The 16,115-nt window shown below is 61.5% G+C and overlaps 1 protein-coding gene across 1 annotated transcript; it reads right to left on the minus strand.

The window, feature by feature from the left end:
- Positions 1-303: 303 nt before the first annotated feature.
- LOC123353844 (adhesion G protein-coupled receptor E5-like) lies at positions 304-12,573 on the minus strand. Its single transcript, XM_044995260.1, has 15 exons — positions 12,507-12,573; positions 10,795-10,926; positions 9,644-9,693; positions 9,118-9,219; positions 8,553-8,724; positions 8,168-8,284; positions 7,630-7,862; positions 6,911-7,075; positions 5,823-6,014; positions 5,066-5,286; positions 3,735-3,801; positions 3,328-3,419; positions 2,734-2,902; positions 1,377-1,466; positions 304-951 (listed from the first exon to the last, which is right to left on the minus strand). The coding sequence occupies exons 1-15, from the start codon at positions 12,571-12,573 to the stop codon at positions 943-945; spliced, it is 1,878 nt and encodes a 625-aa protein (XP_044851195.1). The 3' UTR covers positions 304-942.
- Between the last annotated feature and the right edge of the window lie 3,542 nt (positions 12,574-16,115).

Raw genomic sequence — 16,115 nt, forward strand, 5'->3', positions numbered from 1 at the left:
AATTGCTTGGCTGACTTGTGGTTAGCCAGTGGGGTGAGACCAAAACCTCTGGTTTGGTTTGACTTACTGGTGGAAAAACCCAAGCCTTGGGCTGTGACTGCCCTGTTTTCAGCGATTTCTCCTGAACTGGCACTCTCAGTTGGGTCCCGCCAGAACTGCATCGTCACAGTTGGGCTCAGAGGATCACCGTGGGCCCAGCTGCCCTTAGAACGTGTCATCTAGAGGGTTAGAGCAGGCGGGGCTGAGAGTCAGGACTCCTGGGTTCTCTCCAGCCACCACAGACGTAGCTCCCTGAAGCAGCTGTTTTTGTCACAAAACTTAATATTTTAATAACTTTAAAAAGATCATTAAAAAAAAACAACAGTGTCAACAGTGAGACACAGACAGCCGAGCCCTGGGGGCTGCCACAGGCTGGGGCCGCTTGCCTCCTTCAGCTCAGGCCGTGTCGTACCGTCATCGAAGTCAAGGGCAGTGGCTGATGCTGCAGTCCCTGGGTGGAGGGCGGGGTCCTCTGGGGGGTGGGTTCATCACTGCTGGCTGGATTCATCTCCACTGCCCACGCCCAGCCCAGCCCAGCATCGTACCGCAGGCGGGGCCAGGGACCCGTTCATACCGAAGGGAAAGGCGCCCCCTGTGGCCAGAGTACGTCGCGTCGGAGCTGAGCGGCTGCCCTGCTGCCTGTATCGCTATTGCTGGTGATGCTGGCAGCGTGCAGGCCTGGGGCTGGTGAGTGCCCAGCGGGTGGGGGCGGCTGGGCAGCGTAACGGTTCTACTGGGCAACTGTTGAAGCATCTGCATGCAGCGAGTCCAGGTGCGAGATGGGTCTCTGCTCACGGGCAGGGCCAGGCCGGGGGCAGGGGGCCGGGTTTTCTCATGTGCAAAGCTGCAGTGTCCAGAAATGGGCTGAGCGCAAGAGAGCTACAACGCTGACTCCTGTGATGGCTAGAGCCCCTGTTGGAAGTGGGGGGGCGGAGGTTAGAGCAGGATTCGACCCCCACTGTCCCCTCCTCCCAGGCTGCCTCATGGTGAGTCAACATGACAAATGGGGTCCTGGCTCTCAGCCACCCCCCCCCCAAACTGGGGCAAACCCAGGGGTCCTGGCTCCTAGATCCCCCTTCCCCCAGCAGAGCTGGGGACAGACCCCAGGGCTCCCAGCCCCTCTCTGGTTTCTAATTCCTTTTCAGCCCAGCTCTGCCTCGTTTCTCTTCTAACACGCCCCCTCCCCAACACAGGCAGGAGGCAGTGAGCACTTGCTGGGTGGGGTTTGGCCATGGGGGCCGGAGCAGGAGGGGAGGGAGGCTGGGGGGTAGAAGGGCTGCAGGGCAGAAGGCTCCTGCGCTGTTGTGGAGCCTGGCCTGGCCCGTCCCCCCACTTACCCGCGTGGTGGTCGAGCTGGAGAACCTGGAGTACTTGGCTGGTCCTTTGAAGCTGCCGCAGCTCAGCCACCTGCGGTACTCGTCCCTCACCTGGCAGGAGAGAGGAGAGGGCTGGTCACCCCACAGTGCAGGGGTGCTCATGGGGGTGGGGCCTCAGCTGTAGAGAGACAAGGGGCCAGAACTGGCCGGGCAGGGGGGGAGCTCTCAGCTACCCCAGCCCCAGCCCCTCCCAGCAGAGGGCACTGGGGGGAGCTCCCAGTGGGGGGCGCTGTGGGGCAGGAGCGCTGGCTGGTGGGGGGTGTGACGAAGTGGGAATGTGCTTAATGTTTTCTCTGAATACTGGGTGGGTGCCTCAGTTTCCCCTATGCATTTCTCAAGTCTCTAGGTGGTGGGATAAGGGGGTGTGATTGGTGCAGAGCCCGAGAGGGCCAGTGTGATGGTGTCTGCACAGAGAATGGCCGACACCCTGTCTCCTGGCAACTGATGGCCTGGGCCCTCCCCTGCAAAGTGCCAACTGAAGGTGTTGGAGAACAAAGCGATCAGGTTCCCTCCTGGCCGGGAAAGAGACAAAGGCCAGAGGAGGGGCTGGGGCGTTTCAGTTTGGAGCTGGCTGGGGAAATGGGGGGAGCCCCAGGGCTGGGGTCTAAGCTCCCTGCCCCCCAAGATGGACCTGACTGAGGGGTCTGTTCTCTGTACCTACAAGCTCCGTTTTGCCCTGCGATCCTGTCAGCTAATCAACCTTCTGTTTTACTGGGTGGCTGAGAGTCACGGTGAATCGCAGGAAGTGGGGGGTGCGGAGCTCTGACTCCCCCACACTCTGTGAGAGGGAGAGCTCCCAGTGGGGGGGCTGTGGGGCAGGAGTTGAGCACCAGCTGTGGAAGGAGCCTGGGGGTGGGGCAGAGGGTGGGGCGTTGTGGGGCAGGAGATGAGTGCTGGCTGTGGGGGTGCCCAGCGGGGCGGGGGTTGAGTGCCGGCTGTGGGGGTGTCAGGGGTGTGCTGTGGGGTGAGGGGTGAGCGCCGGCTGGGGGGGTGCCTGGGGAGGGTACCGGGGGGCAGGGGTTGAGCACTGGCTGTGGAAGGAGCCTCGGGGGGCGTTAGCACTGGCTGTGGGAGGCGCTGGGGGTGGTTAAGCACTGGCTGGGGGGAGGTGCCTGGAGGAGGGTGCTGTGGGGTGGGGGTTGAGGACCAGCTGGGGGGGGCGGGGCTGAGCACTGGCTGTGGGGCTATGCTGGGGGCAATTGAGCGCTGGCTGTGGGGGTGCCTGTATGGGCTGGGGGGGGGGTTGAGCGCTGGCTGTGGGGGCACCGGGGGGGGCACTGTGGGGCAGGGGTTGAGCACCGGCTGGCGGGGGACTGGCCTGTTTCTTGAGCAGACAGTGCAGCAGGAAGATGAAGAGCCCCTGCAGGCTGTTGAGGATGGTGAAGATGTAGGAGGCGACCAGGCTGCGCTGGTTGAACTGGAACATGCCGAAGATCCAGGTGGTGCCCAGGACGCAGAGCTGGGCGATGGCCGTGATGGTGAGCACCCTGCGGGGGAGGGGAACCAGTCACATGGCCCCGCCCCTCCACCACGGCCCAGCTCCCCTCCCCCCTTGGGGCCCCTCCCCTCAGCCTCAGCTCCTGTCCCCCTGGGGTCCCACCCCTCAGTCACAGCCCATCTCCCCTCCCTCCTCAGGGGTTGCCCCACTTCCCCTTCTCTCCTAGGGCCCCGCCCCTCGAGTCTGAACCCCCCCATGTGACTGACGTCTCCTGCACACAGCCCCACCTCCCCAGACTCCGCCCCCCAGCCAGTAGGCAGTGGGGGAAAATGTCACTCATATGTGGCTTCCTCCCCCCACACATGGGGAGATGACATCTCGCTACTCTAATCCCCCCCCCCAGCTCCCCCTCCCCCGACGGGGGGCAGCAGGGCACTGCCAGGGTCTCTGCTGCCCGGGGGCCGCGCCCGCTACCTGAGCTTCTTCAGCTGGCTCATGTCGGGGTTGATGTCAGCGAATTTCAGCGACAGCTTCCAGACGGTGACCACGAAGATCACGGCGTTGACCTGCCGGGGGCAGGGGAGAGGCGGGTTGGGAGAGGGACAGCTGTGTCCCAGGGGTGGGGGCTATGGGATCTGCCAGTTGTGCAGCCCCTGGGGCAGCCCCTTGCCTGGGCCAGGGGCGCCCCACTCCCCATAGTGACACTGCTCTACCCCTGGGGACTGGGGACTTGGAGCGGGGGGGGAGCGAGGGGCCCAGCTTCCCTGGAGTGGGGACTGGGTGGCTGGGGAAAGAAGCGAGGGCAGCTGCCAGCCAGGCCCTCAGGGGCCGGCCAGGGGGCCAGGCGCTGGCAGGGGGCTGCGCTGGGGGAGGGGATTTACCAAGATGATGATGCAGACGGGTGCCAGGAAGCTCCAAATGAATTGCTTCTCCAGCGAGAGCCAGCAGCTGTGGGGGGAGAGACAGACACGGGTCAGTCACTCACCTGCCAGCAGGGGGCGCTGCACGGTGGGGTCTGCCCCCCTACTAGCAGAGTGGGGGATGGAGACTTGCCAGCCTCCCCTCCCCCCGCCCCATGGTGCCTGGGAGCTTCCCTGTGTTGTTCAAGTGTCCTGGGCGGGGGCCCTGGCCCAAGCAGCAGGAGGGTGCCCCCCCCCCTCACGCTGGGCTCACCCACCCCATGAGGTCATAGAATCATAGAATCTCAGGGTTGGAAGGGACCTCAGGAGGTATCTAGTCCAACCCCCTGCTCAAAGCAGGACCAAACCCAACTAAATCATCCCAGCCAGGGCTTTGTCAAGCCTGACCTTAAAAACCTCTAAGGAAGGAGATTCCACCACCTCCCTAGGTAACCCATTCCAGTTCTTCACCACCCTACTAGTGAAAAAGTTTTCCCTAATGTCCAACCTAAACCTCCCCCTCTGCAACTTGAGACCATTGCTCGTTATTCTGTCATCTTCTACCACTGAGAACAGTCTAGATCCATCCTATTTGGAACCCCCTTTCAGGTAGTTGAAAGCAGCTATCAAATCCCCCCTCATTCTTCTCTTCTGCAGACTAAACAATCTCAGTTCCCTCAGCCTCTCCTCGTAAGTCATGTGCTCCAGCCCCCTAATCATTTTTGTTGCCCTCCGCTGGACTCTCTCCAATTTATCCACATCCTTCTTGTAGTGTGGGGCCCAAAACTGGACACAGTACTCCAAATGAGGCCTCACCAATGCCGAATAGAGGGGAATGATCACGTCCCTCGATCTGCTGGAAATGCCCCTACTTATACAACCCAAAATGCCATTAGCCTTCTTGGCAACAAGGGCACACTGTTGACTCATATTCAGCTTTTCGTCCACCGTAACCCCTAGGTCCTTTTCTGCAGAACTGCTGCCCAGCCATTCGGTCCCTAGTCTGTAGCAGTGCAGGGGATTCTTCCGTCCTAAGTGCAGGACTCTGCACTTGTCCTTGTTGAACCTCATCATATTTCTTTTGGCCCAATCCTCTAATTTGTCTAGGTCACTCTGTATCCTATCCCTACCCTCCAGCGTATCAACCACTCCTCCCAGTTTAGTCCCACTCCTCCCCTCCCCTGGTGGGCCCGGATGGCAGCGGCCGCCCGGCTGAGCCGCTCCTGCCCCCGTGTGCTGCCTGGGCACGGGGCCCTGCTCCCCTCGAGCCCCTGGCCGCGAGCAATGGGCCCCCCCCCGGGCCGGTGACTCACTGGCGCGCCGTGCCGTAGCCCTCGCTGTAGGTGGCGGCCGAGACGCCCACGATGAGGGCCGGCACGCCGTAGCCCAGCAGGAACATGTAGCGGCGCCTGAGGCCGTGGGGGGTGAAGACCTGAACCACCAGCAGGTAGAGCTCGGCGCCCTCCAGGCACATCCAGCAGAAGGCGGCCAGGAAGAAATAGTGCAGGAGCCCGGCCACCACGCCACACACCACCTGCAGCCAACGGGACGTGGGACGTCAGGGCCGGGCTCCCAGCTCCTCCAGCCCCAGCCCTGGGCAGCAGGGGGCGTTGTGGGGAGTGGGGCAGGAGCACTGGCTGGGGAGAGCTACCGGGTACTTCAGCCCCAGGCACTGGGGGCACTGTGGGGAGCAAGGCAGGACCACTGGCTGTGGGGGTAGCTCCTGGTTCTCCAGCCCCAGCCTGTGCCAGCAGGGGGCACTGCAGGGAGCGGGGCCTGAGGCTCGCTGGGGGAGCTGCCAGCAGGGGGCGCTGTGGGGAGTGGAGCCTGAGGCTCGCTCGGGGGGAGCTCCCAGTAGGGGGCGCTGCAGGGAGCGGCGCCCAAGGCTGGCTGCAGGAGGAGGAGCTCTGAGCAGGGGGTGCTGCAGGGAGTGGAGCCTGGGGGTGGCTGGGGAGGTGCAGTGGGGTGCAGGGCCTGAGGCTGGCGGGGGGGAGTGGGGCCTGAGGCTGGTGGTGGGGAGGAGCTCCCAGGAGGGGGCGCTGGGCCCGAGGCTGGCGGGGGGGCGGGTACCTTGTTGCCGGTGCTGGAGGTGCCGGTGAGGAAGACGGTGTAGGCGATGAAGAGCGCCAGGCAGAGGTGCAGGTGGATGGTGGTGCGGGGGCCCTTGAGGGCGCGGCAGAAGAGGAAGGTGACGATGGCCAGCAGCAGGCACAGCAGCGAGATCACCAGCCCCACCTTGGTGATGACGTCCAGGGTCCAGTCCTGTGCCGGGGGTGGGTGGGGTGAGGGGGTTAGTCAGGGTCCCCCCCTCCAAGGCAGCAGCCAGGCCGGGCGTTAGGGGACAGCCGGACTAGCCTGTCGGCCTCGCTCTGCACCGCGGCTGGGAGCGCCCCCTAGTGGCGACACCGGGCAGCCTGCGGGAACCAGAGTCTGGCTGGCTCCAGCTGCCCAGATGGATTCAATGCTGCCCAGCCCCCCCGTCCCCCCGAGGGGCTGACCCACAGCCCCAGGGCCATGGGAAGCCGAGGGGGCTCTAGGGTCACCACCCACCAAGGGGGAGTCCCTGGCACCGGTCCCTGCAGGACGGGGGCACCAGAAAGTGCGAGGGGCCGGGGCTGTTCCCCTGTAGCAGAGAGCAGAGCGCCCCCGCCTGGCGGGAGGAAGCCCCTGCCTGGCAGGGAGCTGCTTTTGGACCAGACAGATGCGCTTGTGGCTATGGTGCTGCAGCTCAGGACTCCTGGGTTCTACCACCTCTGGAGAGGAGCAGGGGGGCTGGAGGCAGGACTCCTGGGTTCAGTTCCCAGCTCTGATGTCACCTCACTGTGTCTCCTTGAGTGAGGCATTTAACCCCTCCCTGCTTCTGAGCGATGGGGATGGGGACGGCTCCCTGCCCTGCAATGCAATGGGGTGAGCTCCCTGCCCCTGCTGCCCCACAGCTTCCCAGCCAGGCACGTCGGTCTCTGCTACCTGGGGAGTCTGTCTGTCCCCTGTGGGAGGGGGGGCTGCTTGTGCTCCAGATCAGATCCAGGGCCCTGCCTGCTGGTGGGGAATGGGTTTACTCCAGGGGGAATCTGGAGTGACTACTGCTCCGCTGGGGAGGATTGAGGGGATGAGCAGAACCAGCCCAGTCCCGAGGCCCCAGCGAGGGCCGCGCCTACCTCCAGCTCGTAGAAGGCCATGAGCACCGCGAAGCTGGTCAGGTGGTTGCACTGGCAGCGGGTGATGGTGGCGTTCAACTTCTGCAGGGTGCAGCCATCGGTGGCCCAGCGCCTGCTGCCAGGCTCCCAGTAGGCGCAGAGGAGGCGCAGGTCGGTCTTCTTCTCCTGGGCACAGAGAGACGCTTGGTGCATGGGGGGCAGGAGAGGGGTGGGGGGCTGGTTGGAGCCGGTCTCCCCAGACTGCGAGAGAGCAGGTCGGGGGGGTACGAGGGGCTGGGCTGGGCTCACAGAGCATCAATTTGTCCCTGTGTGGGAGGCGGATTCGCCTGCAGCCTGGGGTGGGGGGTGTTACTAGAGATGGGCCCAGGCTCTGTCCCCGAGTGCCCCAGGCTCTCCTCCCCCCATGCAGGGCCGTCTTTAGGCCCATTCGCTCGATTCCCCGGAATTAGTCTCTGCGCCTTAGGTGCCTTTTTAATTTTTTTTACTCACCCCGTCGGCGGTCCGCTCCAGGGTCTTCGGCGGCCCAGCTCCCCCGGCCAGAGCCCCCAGCCCCAGGACCCCGGCCGGAGTGCGACAAGCCCCACGGCCCCCCTCCCCTGGCCGGCGATCTGAAATGCCGCCAAAGCCTGGGAGCGCCGCCCAGTGAGTACAAGCCGCAGGAATCGGGCCCTCCACTTGCTAAAGCCGGCCCTGCCCCCATGCCCAGCCCAGGGGCTCACCGGCACCGGGTGGCTGAAGCGGATGCTGACGGAGAGGCCGAGTGCCTGGGGGTTCGGGTCACTGATGAAGGCCGACACCACTGGAGACAGCACACGGTAGCTGGGCCGCCCCAGCTCCTGCGCCCACTTCCCCGTCCGGCCGATCTTGTCCCACTCGGGCGCCTCCACCCGCCCAGCACCGTCCAGGATGGGGCTCATCCCCTGGTATGTCAGCAGCCCAACAAGCATGAAGCCTGCAAGAGACAGAGGAGACGGATGAAATGGAGGGCAGGAGGGTCCCTGGGGCAGACTGGTGCCAGGGGGCCCTGTGCTGCTGGGGGTGCTACCTCCAATGCCCTGGCCGTGCCCCATCCCCCTACACACCCCAGCCTGGCACCAGGGGGCGCTGTGCTGCTGGAGGTGCAGGCACCAATGCCCTGACCATGCCCTGTCCCCCTACACACCCCAGCTTGGCGCTAGGGGGCGCTGTGCTGCTGCTCCCAATGCCCTGGCCGTGCCCATCGCTATACACACCCCAGCACAGGGGATGACCACATACCTTCGTTTTTCTGCCCTGGGGCTCCAGCCCACTTTAATTCCATCTGCGTCTTGCTCTGCTGCAGCGTCACGGTCTCCTGGCTCTGGTTCCCAGCCTGCCTGAACGCCAGCCCCAGCTCTGCAACCACAATGCCAGCCAGGGCTCACAACAGAGAACAGGGAAAGGAAGCCTGTAGCTAGGCAAGGTGCTTTCCTGGCTGTGGGAGGAGCTCCCAGCTACTCCAGTCCCAGCCTCCCTCAGCAGGGGGCACTGTGGGGAGCAGGGCGGGAGCACTGGCTGTGGGGGGAGCTCCCATCTCCCAGCAGGGGGCGCTGTGGGGAGTGGGGTGCAAGTGTAGTCTGTGGGTGATGAAAGCCCAACTGGGACCGCGTGGCCAGGTGCTGACCTGTGCCATTGGGGGATGTGATGCTGATCCTATCACGCACGGTCAGGGCCAGCGTTCTCAGCAGCTTCTCCACTAGGGCCATCAGCTCCGTCGCGATCCGGTGTCTCCACTCCACACTCTCGCTCTGCTGCCCGACCAGATTTATCTGCTTCTCCAGAATCTCCAAGAAGCCCTGGCCAAGCAAACATGGGGGGTGTTGGTGTCACAGTGTCTGAGCCCCTGCCGCGCCCCCCATTCCCAGACTGCTAGTCCTCCACTGCCTTCCCACAATCCCCCTGAAAGGAAAAACAAGTTCTCCTGCCATTGACATTGCTGCCTGGGAGGTCAGACTAGATGATCACAATGGTCCCGTCTAGCCTAGGAACCTAGGAGAGCCAGCTTCTTGGGCACAGAGCCCACTGGGGAGGCAGGCATGGGAATTTCTGGGAAGTGCCACTGTTTATTTATCTCCTGTTCCAGGCGCTGCATCTCTATAGATAGTCCTGGGACTAGATCTGAGTAGGAGCAGCAATTCCTCCCCCTAACAGAAACAAACCCAGCAAGGCCCCAAACTTTGGCTTGGCACCTGCAGCTTTTCCTTGGCGTTCTGAGAGTTCATCTGCTTCAGCTCCTCCAGCGTCACCTGGCAGAGGCTTCCCACCTGTGCCAGGAAGCTGCTCAGGATGTTCTGCAAAACAAGGCCCAGGCCTGGCTCAGGAAAAGAGATCACAGAATTGCAGCCCACATCCCCCCGTCCCGAGAGGATCCCTCGGCTCAGAAGCCAGGTGCCAGAGGAAGTGCGGGCAATGCCCCATCTGGCCCTTAGCGGGTGCACGGTGTTTGCAAGAGATGGTGGGGGACAGCGGTTGCAAGCTGAAGCATGTTGCAGCAGCCTGATGCTGCTGATCCTAGGGGGTGAGAATCACCCCTGGGGCAAAGGCCTGGGCCGTGGCTGGACTGCAGGGGCTCCAGGGACTGGCCACTGGCTCTTTGCCTAGGGGCGAGTTTGGCCCCAGAATCCTTGTGGGGCGAGATCAGTGAAAAGCAACGTGGCATGTAAAGGGGAATCGGGGTCTATCTCCCCGACCCCGCGAGGCCTGTGCCCCACTCACCTTGGCTCCGGCAGAGTTGTCATCAGCCAGCAGCAGGGGGCAGGGGAGCTCTGGGGATGGAAAGGGAGGAGGAGTGAGAGATGGGTGGGGGGAAATGTGGGGTCTGGCTGGGTAGGTGCATGCACCAGAGCCAGGCACAGAAAGCAGGACTCATTCCCTCCAGCAGGGGGAGCAGTGACCCCCCCCACACACACACATTCAGCCAGGGCCGTCCAGAGGATTCAGGGGGCCTGGGGTCTTTGGCGGCAGGGGGAATTGCTGTCAAAGACCTGGCACTTCAGTGGCGGGTCCAGGGGTGGAAGGACCCCCTGCCGCGGGTCTTCGGGGCACTTAGGCAGTTTTCCGGGGCCCCCGGAGCGAGTGAAGGACCCTGCTCCAGGGGCCCCAAAAACCTCTCATGGGGGCCCCTGCGGGGCCTGGGGCAAATTGCCTCACTTGCCCCCCCTCTGGGAGGCCATTCAGCCCCACACATGTGTGCAGTCCCTTCTCCCCATCCTCTGCCCGCAAGCCGGTCTCTGTGAAAGGAACCGTCCCCCCTCCCTGTCCTGGGGGGACTGAGCTGCTGTGGGGTGGGGCCGTGGGGGCTGTGGAATCATCCCAGCCGTATCTCCCCTCAGCCCTCTCCCCCCAGCTGTGGGTGGTTCTGGGGTGTGTTTGGGGGGGGCGGGAGGGGAGGAGAGGAGAATCCAGCAGGGAGCCCCGGGCTGGCCCCACAGTGGCCCCTAGGCACAGACTGCGCCCCCTGCTGCCTCTTCCCAGGGCAGAGAATCCAGCCGTGCAGCAGGAATACAGGCACTGCTGGGGGGAGACGCCCGGCCCCTGGCTGCCCTGCTCACCCCTCCCCGGCCTGGCCCTGCTCCGCTCCCAGAGCCAGACCTGGGCTCGCTGGTGCCTGTGGCACTGAGACAACCGGAAACACCCCAGTGGACGGACAGGCTGGGCTGGGGGAGGGGAGGGCCTGGAGGCTGAGCTCCCCCTGGCCAGGGCTGAGACCCAGAGGGACCCCGTCCATGGGGAACAGGGGGGCTGGCGCAGCGTCCCAGACTAGTTCCCAGCTCCCTGCCCCCTCGGGCAAGACCTCTGCCTGTGTAACCCCAGGCCCTGCCCAGCCCCCCAGGTGCCCCCTCCATGCCCCCCGCGGCAGGACCCACCTTGGCACAGGGTTGTGTTCCTGTTGGAGGGGACGTAGCCGGCCCGGCACTCACACCAGTAGCTCCCAATGGTGTTGATACATGTGGCATTGGGGCCACAGATATCTTGGGTCTTGTTGCACTCGTGGATGTCTGAGAGGGGAAAGCGGGGGAGGGGGTCACACACAGCACGTCTGGGGACTCACGGGGGGCAAATGACCATGGAGGCACCCCCCACCCATTGCAGGGGCCGTGGTCTGTCGGTCAGGGGCCGTGGTCTGCAGGGGCCGTGGTCTGCTCCATCTACCCCCCCCCCATTCTATTCCCCTTTCTTCCCTGCTATTTGCAGGGCCCCCTCCCTGTGGCCCAACCTTTTCCATACCAGGACCCTGCGATCCCCTCCCTGCACCAGCCCTGACAGAGCGGGGTTAAGGGGGGGCCCGATCAGCCAGTTAAGCTGCAAAGGGGAAGTGACTCAGGCTGCGTGCAGGGCGCTGGCTAGAAGGAAGCTCGCCTGGGAGGGGACAGGTGGGGCTTCTCTACAGCCCGAGGGCTGGGCCCAGTGGTGGGGGCCTGAGGTAAGGGGGGCTAGGAAGGCCCGAGGGGGGGCTAGGAGCCCCAGAGGAAGGGTTTCGCTAGCAGGAGAGGAGAGAGGGGTCTGACTTTAAAAGGCTCCCCCAGAACGGGGATCACAGCGTGACCTGGCCGGACGGCCGAGACACGGGGCAGCCGCGACTCCGGGCGCTGCAATGGTGGAAGAGAAGAAAGGGGGCGCTGAACTGGAGCTAGTCGCCAGAAGGGGGCGCCACGCTCAGCGTTACATACCCGATGGGTCCCCTCCCTGTTCGGGATACACCCAGCCCCTCCCCTCCCCTGGAGCACTAGGAGAAGGTTGGGTGGGCTGCGCCCAGGGGAGTGCAGGGGAATTGGGTGATGTCCCTTTAAACTAGTTTCTTTGCTCTCTGGTGGCTCTCATGGGGGTCTATGGCAGAAACCCAACATGCGGCCAGGCCCTGCACGGCTGGTAAATAGGTTGTTTGGAATCCAGCTGGACCCAGGGGATCCCCCTATTCCTAAAACTGCGCAGTGAGCAGCAGCCCAACAACGTCCATTCCCGGACCCTGCTGTGACCCCTGGCCCAGGGCCCCGCGGGGCGAATCCACTGAACCCTCGGACGGATGACGCCAGCTCGACACTCGCTGCCGATCCGGCCTGTGGAAGCCGAAGCCGGAAGAGACCAGCTCAGCCTGACCCCCAGCATAGCCCCAGCCGGAGTCGCCACCCAGCGGGTCACCAATCCGGCCCCAAACGGAGGGGACTTTACTGCCCTCGCCGGCTCCTGGGGCCTTTCACCACAGTGGAGAGTCTGATCTGACAGACGGGCCCCGCCCTGCCCGGGCACAGGGAGCCCTGCCGTGATCTAGCCAAACGCTGGAGGGACGTGCACCCGCCAGGCTGCCAATGCGGGTAGCGCCAGCTGCTGGGCAAAGGGGGATACACGGGGGATGTCGGGGCTCCATGGTGCAGCGGGGTCACTCACCCTGTGCAGGGAGTGGGGTTTTCTACCTAGGGACCCAGCTTGTTTGTGCAGAGACGCACTCGTTCTGGCCAGCCCCTGAGGAGCCTGCAGTCCCGTCTGGGGCAATGAGAGATGGACAAGCAGAGCTGGGACAAAAATCCCTTGAAGTCAGTGGTGCTGCACCAATTTACACCACAGGGGCTCTGGCCCCCACTTTGTGACCATTTCACATACAGCAGCACTGAGTTGGTGGCGACAGGTGCATCGTCCATCATTCCCATGGGTTGAGGGAAGCAGTTGAGCTGCTGCAGAAATGGCCATGACTGATTCTCCCGGAAATCCCAGCCAGGAACAAGTGCTGGAATTCGACATTCGCCTGCTTATTAACCCAACATTTCAGCCGTCCAATCAGGAAGCAGAGAAAGACCATGGGACTCAGGCAACCAATTGTACAACATCAGTGACAAGTTTTCAGAGCAAACAGTTTGCCAATAAAATCACAGACATTTATTCACCCGAACAATTGAAGGGTCAGCCGGTTTGCAGGCTTGGATCAGCATGCAGAGCTGTTCTGCTGACTCCCCGTGGTGTTCAGCTCAGCAGTGGCCTATCATTCACCATCCCTGGGGACAGATGGGTAGTGATCCTTCCTGAGGAAGTAGGGGCAGAGCCATAGAAGAAAGCTAAGCTCTCCCTGATATTTATCCATAACGCTTCTGCTTCTCACAGAAATCCTTGTGGCTGAAATCCCTTTGGCCTGGACATCAGCAAACAAGTCAGTCAGCAGGGAGAGTCCAGAGCGCTCACGGATCCTTCCCTTGGGCCGTGTTCCAGCAGCTCTTTCTCAGACTCCCCTTCTCTCTCTTTGCCGTGACAGCCTTTTGCTATTTCCCGCTACGCCCCTTCCCCTCGGTCGTTATTTGCATAAAGGCAGCACCCAGAGCGCTGCACACACACGGCCATAAAGAGCTTCTAGTCTAAATAGACAAGAGGTGGGAGAGAAAGCTGAGGCAGGGAATTGCCCAAGGACACCCAGCACTAACAGAGCTGGGACTAGAACCCAAGTCTCCTGAGTCTCACACCTGACCCACTAGACCTGTCTCTTTCAACTTGCTTCTGCCATAGAAGGTCAAGAATGCGTCTCCCCTGCCTCATCATGCGGGTTCTACCCTCTGCTCCCCCTCACTGAGAGGAGCTGTGTGTTCCCTGGCTCACGGCTAAGAGAGCATCAGGACTGAAAAAAATCCCTTGTTCCTTTGGCAGGAAATTCAACTTTTGCTCCATTGTTAAACCTCTTGGAAGGCAACAGGCCAATGCCATGCATGTGAGGGGACCTGTATGTGCCAGCCTCTAGCGAAGGCCGCTGAGCCACGAAACAAGGAGAGAGCACGTTTGTCTTGGTCTAGTGGTTGGTACCCATAAGTAGATAACAGCCTGCTACAATGACTGGCTAATGGAGTTACTCCCTTAGCTCCAGCAGCTGAGCTGTAGGCTTTCAGCAGACAAGTCCTGGGTTTGATTCCTCCTGATAACCCAAGCTGGTTCCTTTGTGATACCAGCTGCTGAGGGTTCACTTAATGGGGTTCCAGGAAACTAATGGGCTTTTTGAGCCCAAGCTGTATTAAAGATTGTCCAACACAGAGTCCTCGGCCCAGTTTGCTTTGCAAAGACCTGACTTTCCCCCACCTCAAAGCTCTGCTATGAAAGAGCATCTTGGGCTCTGATTGCAGCTGCAGGTTTGGGGGGATGCTGCCGCTTCTAATGACATCCCCAGTGCCCTACGCTCCTGCCTCAGTAGAATTAAGCAGCACAGCAAGAGAAATGGCGACCTTCAGTCCCTGGGCTCAGTTTCCAGTTCATAAGACAGGCTGGGAATCAGAACAGACACTTTGCCCACGTGTGGCGCAGAGAAAGAGCGAGACCTCAGAGCAACCTGGTTAGTTTCTATATCCATGAATGCTGGTTAGTGTCAGAGATCCCGGGTAAGCGCAGTGATGGTGCATTAACAGCATCACCAACACCAAGCAATCAATAAAAACCCCAAACCGTGAGCCAGGCTGCAAAAAAGTCACGAGATCGGTTTAAAAATGACAAGATTTTTTTTTTAAATCCATTTGATTTTAGCCAAAAGTGGAATCATGTGACTCCGGGAGGTGGGGCTTTAAGGCAACACCACACGTTATCAACACTGCAGACAAGCCAGAAAAATCATGCCTTTGCCACGACTGTTTCCAGTTCCTGTTGTACCTGTGCAGATCTTAGCCGTATCCTTTTGACTCTTCCCAAATCCCTTTCTGCATTTACACATGTAACGCCCTGGCATGTTGATGCAGTTCCCGTGGGGCTCACAGATTGTGGCGTTTTGCTGGCACTCGTCAATGTTTGCAAGGGGAGAGAAAGCGCTAGGCCAGGCTGATCTAGGAGGTGGACCTTGGGCACTGGGTGACGCTGCTGGGGGATAATCCAGGCGTCCGACATGCACCGTGCGCTGGGGAGACGGGGCTGGTTAGAGCCAGGAGTTCAGTGACTGGGTCAGCGAACGGGAGAAAGTGGCTATTGTCCGGAATGAGCCGCTCCAGCTGGGAAGGGAAAAGCAGCCCTGCCAGGACACGCGCCTGCTGCTTGCTAAAGCTCCCAAGCGGATCTGGCGATGCCCAGTGCCGTAATATCAGTGCAGACGGCAATGCCTGAATGAGCCGTCCGCCCCTGGAGGGGACAAGTGGGGAGCTGCTTTGGAGGAAGGGGATAGAGACTAACATGAGGGCTGGTCTAATGCCTGGATATCAGTCAATGGGGTGACCTCCTCTGCAACCCACGAGCTGCCCTGGGCACCCCCTTGCACACAGGACAGTGCAGAACCAGAGGGGTTCAGAGACAGGCAATGAGAATGATCAGGGGCTGGAGAAACCCTCTACGGAGAGCGATTGAAAAGACTGGGACTGTCACCTTAGAGTGAACGTAAGAGGGGACGTGTTAAGAGTCTATAAATGCCTGACGGGGATAGAGAAGGGAGATGGGGAGCTTCTGTTCTCCCCAAGTCATAACATGAGAGCCAGGGCCAGTCAGGGAAGTGAGAAGAGGGGAAATTTGGAATGGAGCCAAGGAAAGGCTGTTTCGTGCAATGTGCAATTAGCCAGTGGAACTCCCCACCACAGGAGTCACTGAGGCCAAGAATTTAGCAAGATTCAAGGAGCGACTGGACATTCCTATGGATGATGAGAACAGCCAGAGGGATCATAGTTAACGGGCACAAACTCTTGGGAAGAGAGAGAAAACCTCCTGCTGTGGGGCTTCAGTACAGCTGAGTATTAGAGACCAGGACGTGAGGGCAGATTATCCCCCGGCTGCCACTGCAAGGCTCTTCCACTGTCCTCTGCAGCATCTGGCTTTGGTCCGTTGGAGCCGGGATACCAGGCTAGATGGGCCTCAGCTCTGATCCCGTCTGTGCTGTGCAAGTGCCACGTTACTTGTGTCTCAGCCTGGCCGGTGCCCGGTTTTGCCTCTTCAGAGGCTGAGCTGCTCCCGGGGCAGACTGAACCTGTCAGAACCTACCGGCTGCATCCTGCCCAGTGCTGCCTCCTCCGCCCCTCGACCCTGCGACACTCACGGATTCTCCTGACAGCACCAAGGTGGCGCCGCGTTTCCAGAAACTGCTTTATTCCAGAAATGACGTACAATCGAGTTCCACCCCCGAAGGCTTCCCAGCGGTTTAATAGGCAGCAGGTTTAAAACAAATAAAAGGAAGTTCTTCTTCAGGCAGCGCACACTCAACTTGTGGAACTCCTTACCTGAGGAGGTTGTGAAGGCTAGGACTATAACAGTG

This window comes from Mauremys mutica, chromosome 20 (assembly GCF_020497125.1).
Source record: "Mauremys mutica isolate MM-2020 ecotype Southern chromosome 20, ASM2049712v1, whole genome shotgun sequence".
In the NCBI taxonomy this organism is placed as follows: Eukaryota; Metazoa; Chordata; order Testudines; family Geoemydidae; genus Mauremys; species Mauremys mutica.

Bases quoted from the DNA above. Each gene is read 5' to 3' on its own strand.
- LOC123353844 (XM_044995260.1), bottom strand. From the start codon at position 12,573: ATGGGAATGATGGACGATGCACCTGTCGCCACCAACTCAGTGCTGCTG. The intron at 3,802-5,065 runs GTGAGTCACCGG...CTCCCCCCACAG, and splicing joins GGCTACGGCACGGCGCGCCA to CTGCTGGCTCTCGCTGGAGA. The intron at 2,903-3,327 runs GTAGCGGGCGCG...CCTCCCCCGCAG, and splicing joins AGCCAGCTGAAGAAGCTCAG to GGTGCTCACCATCACGGCCA.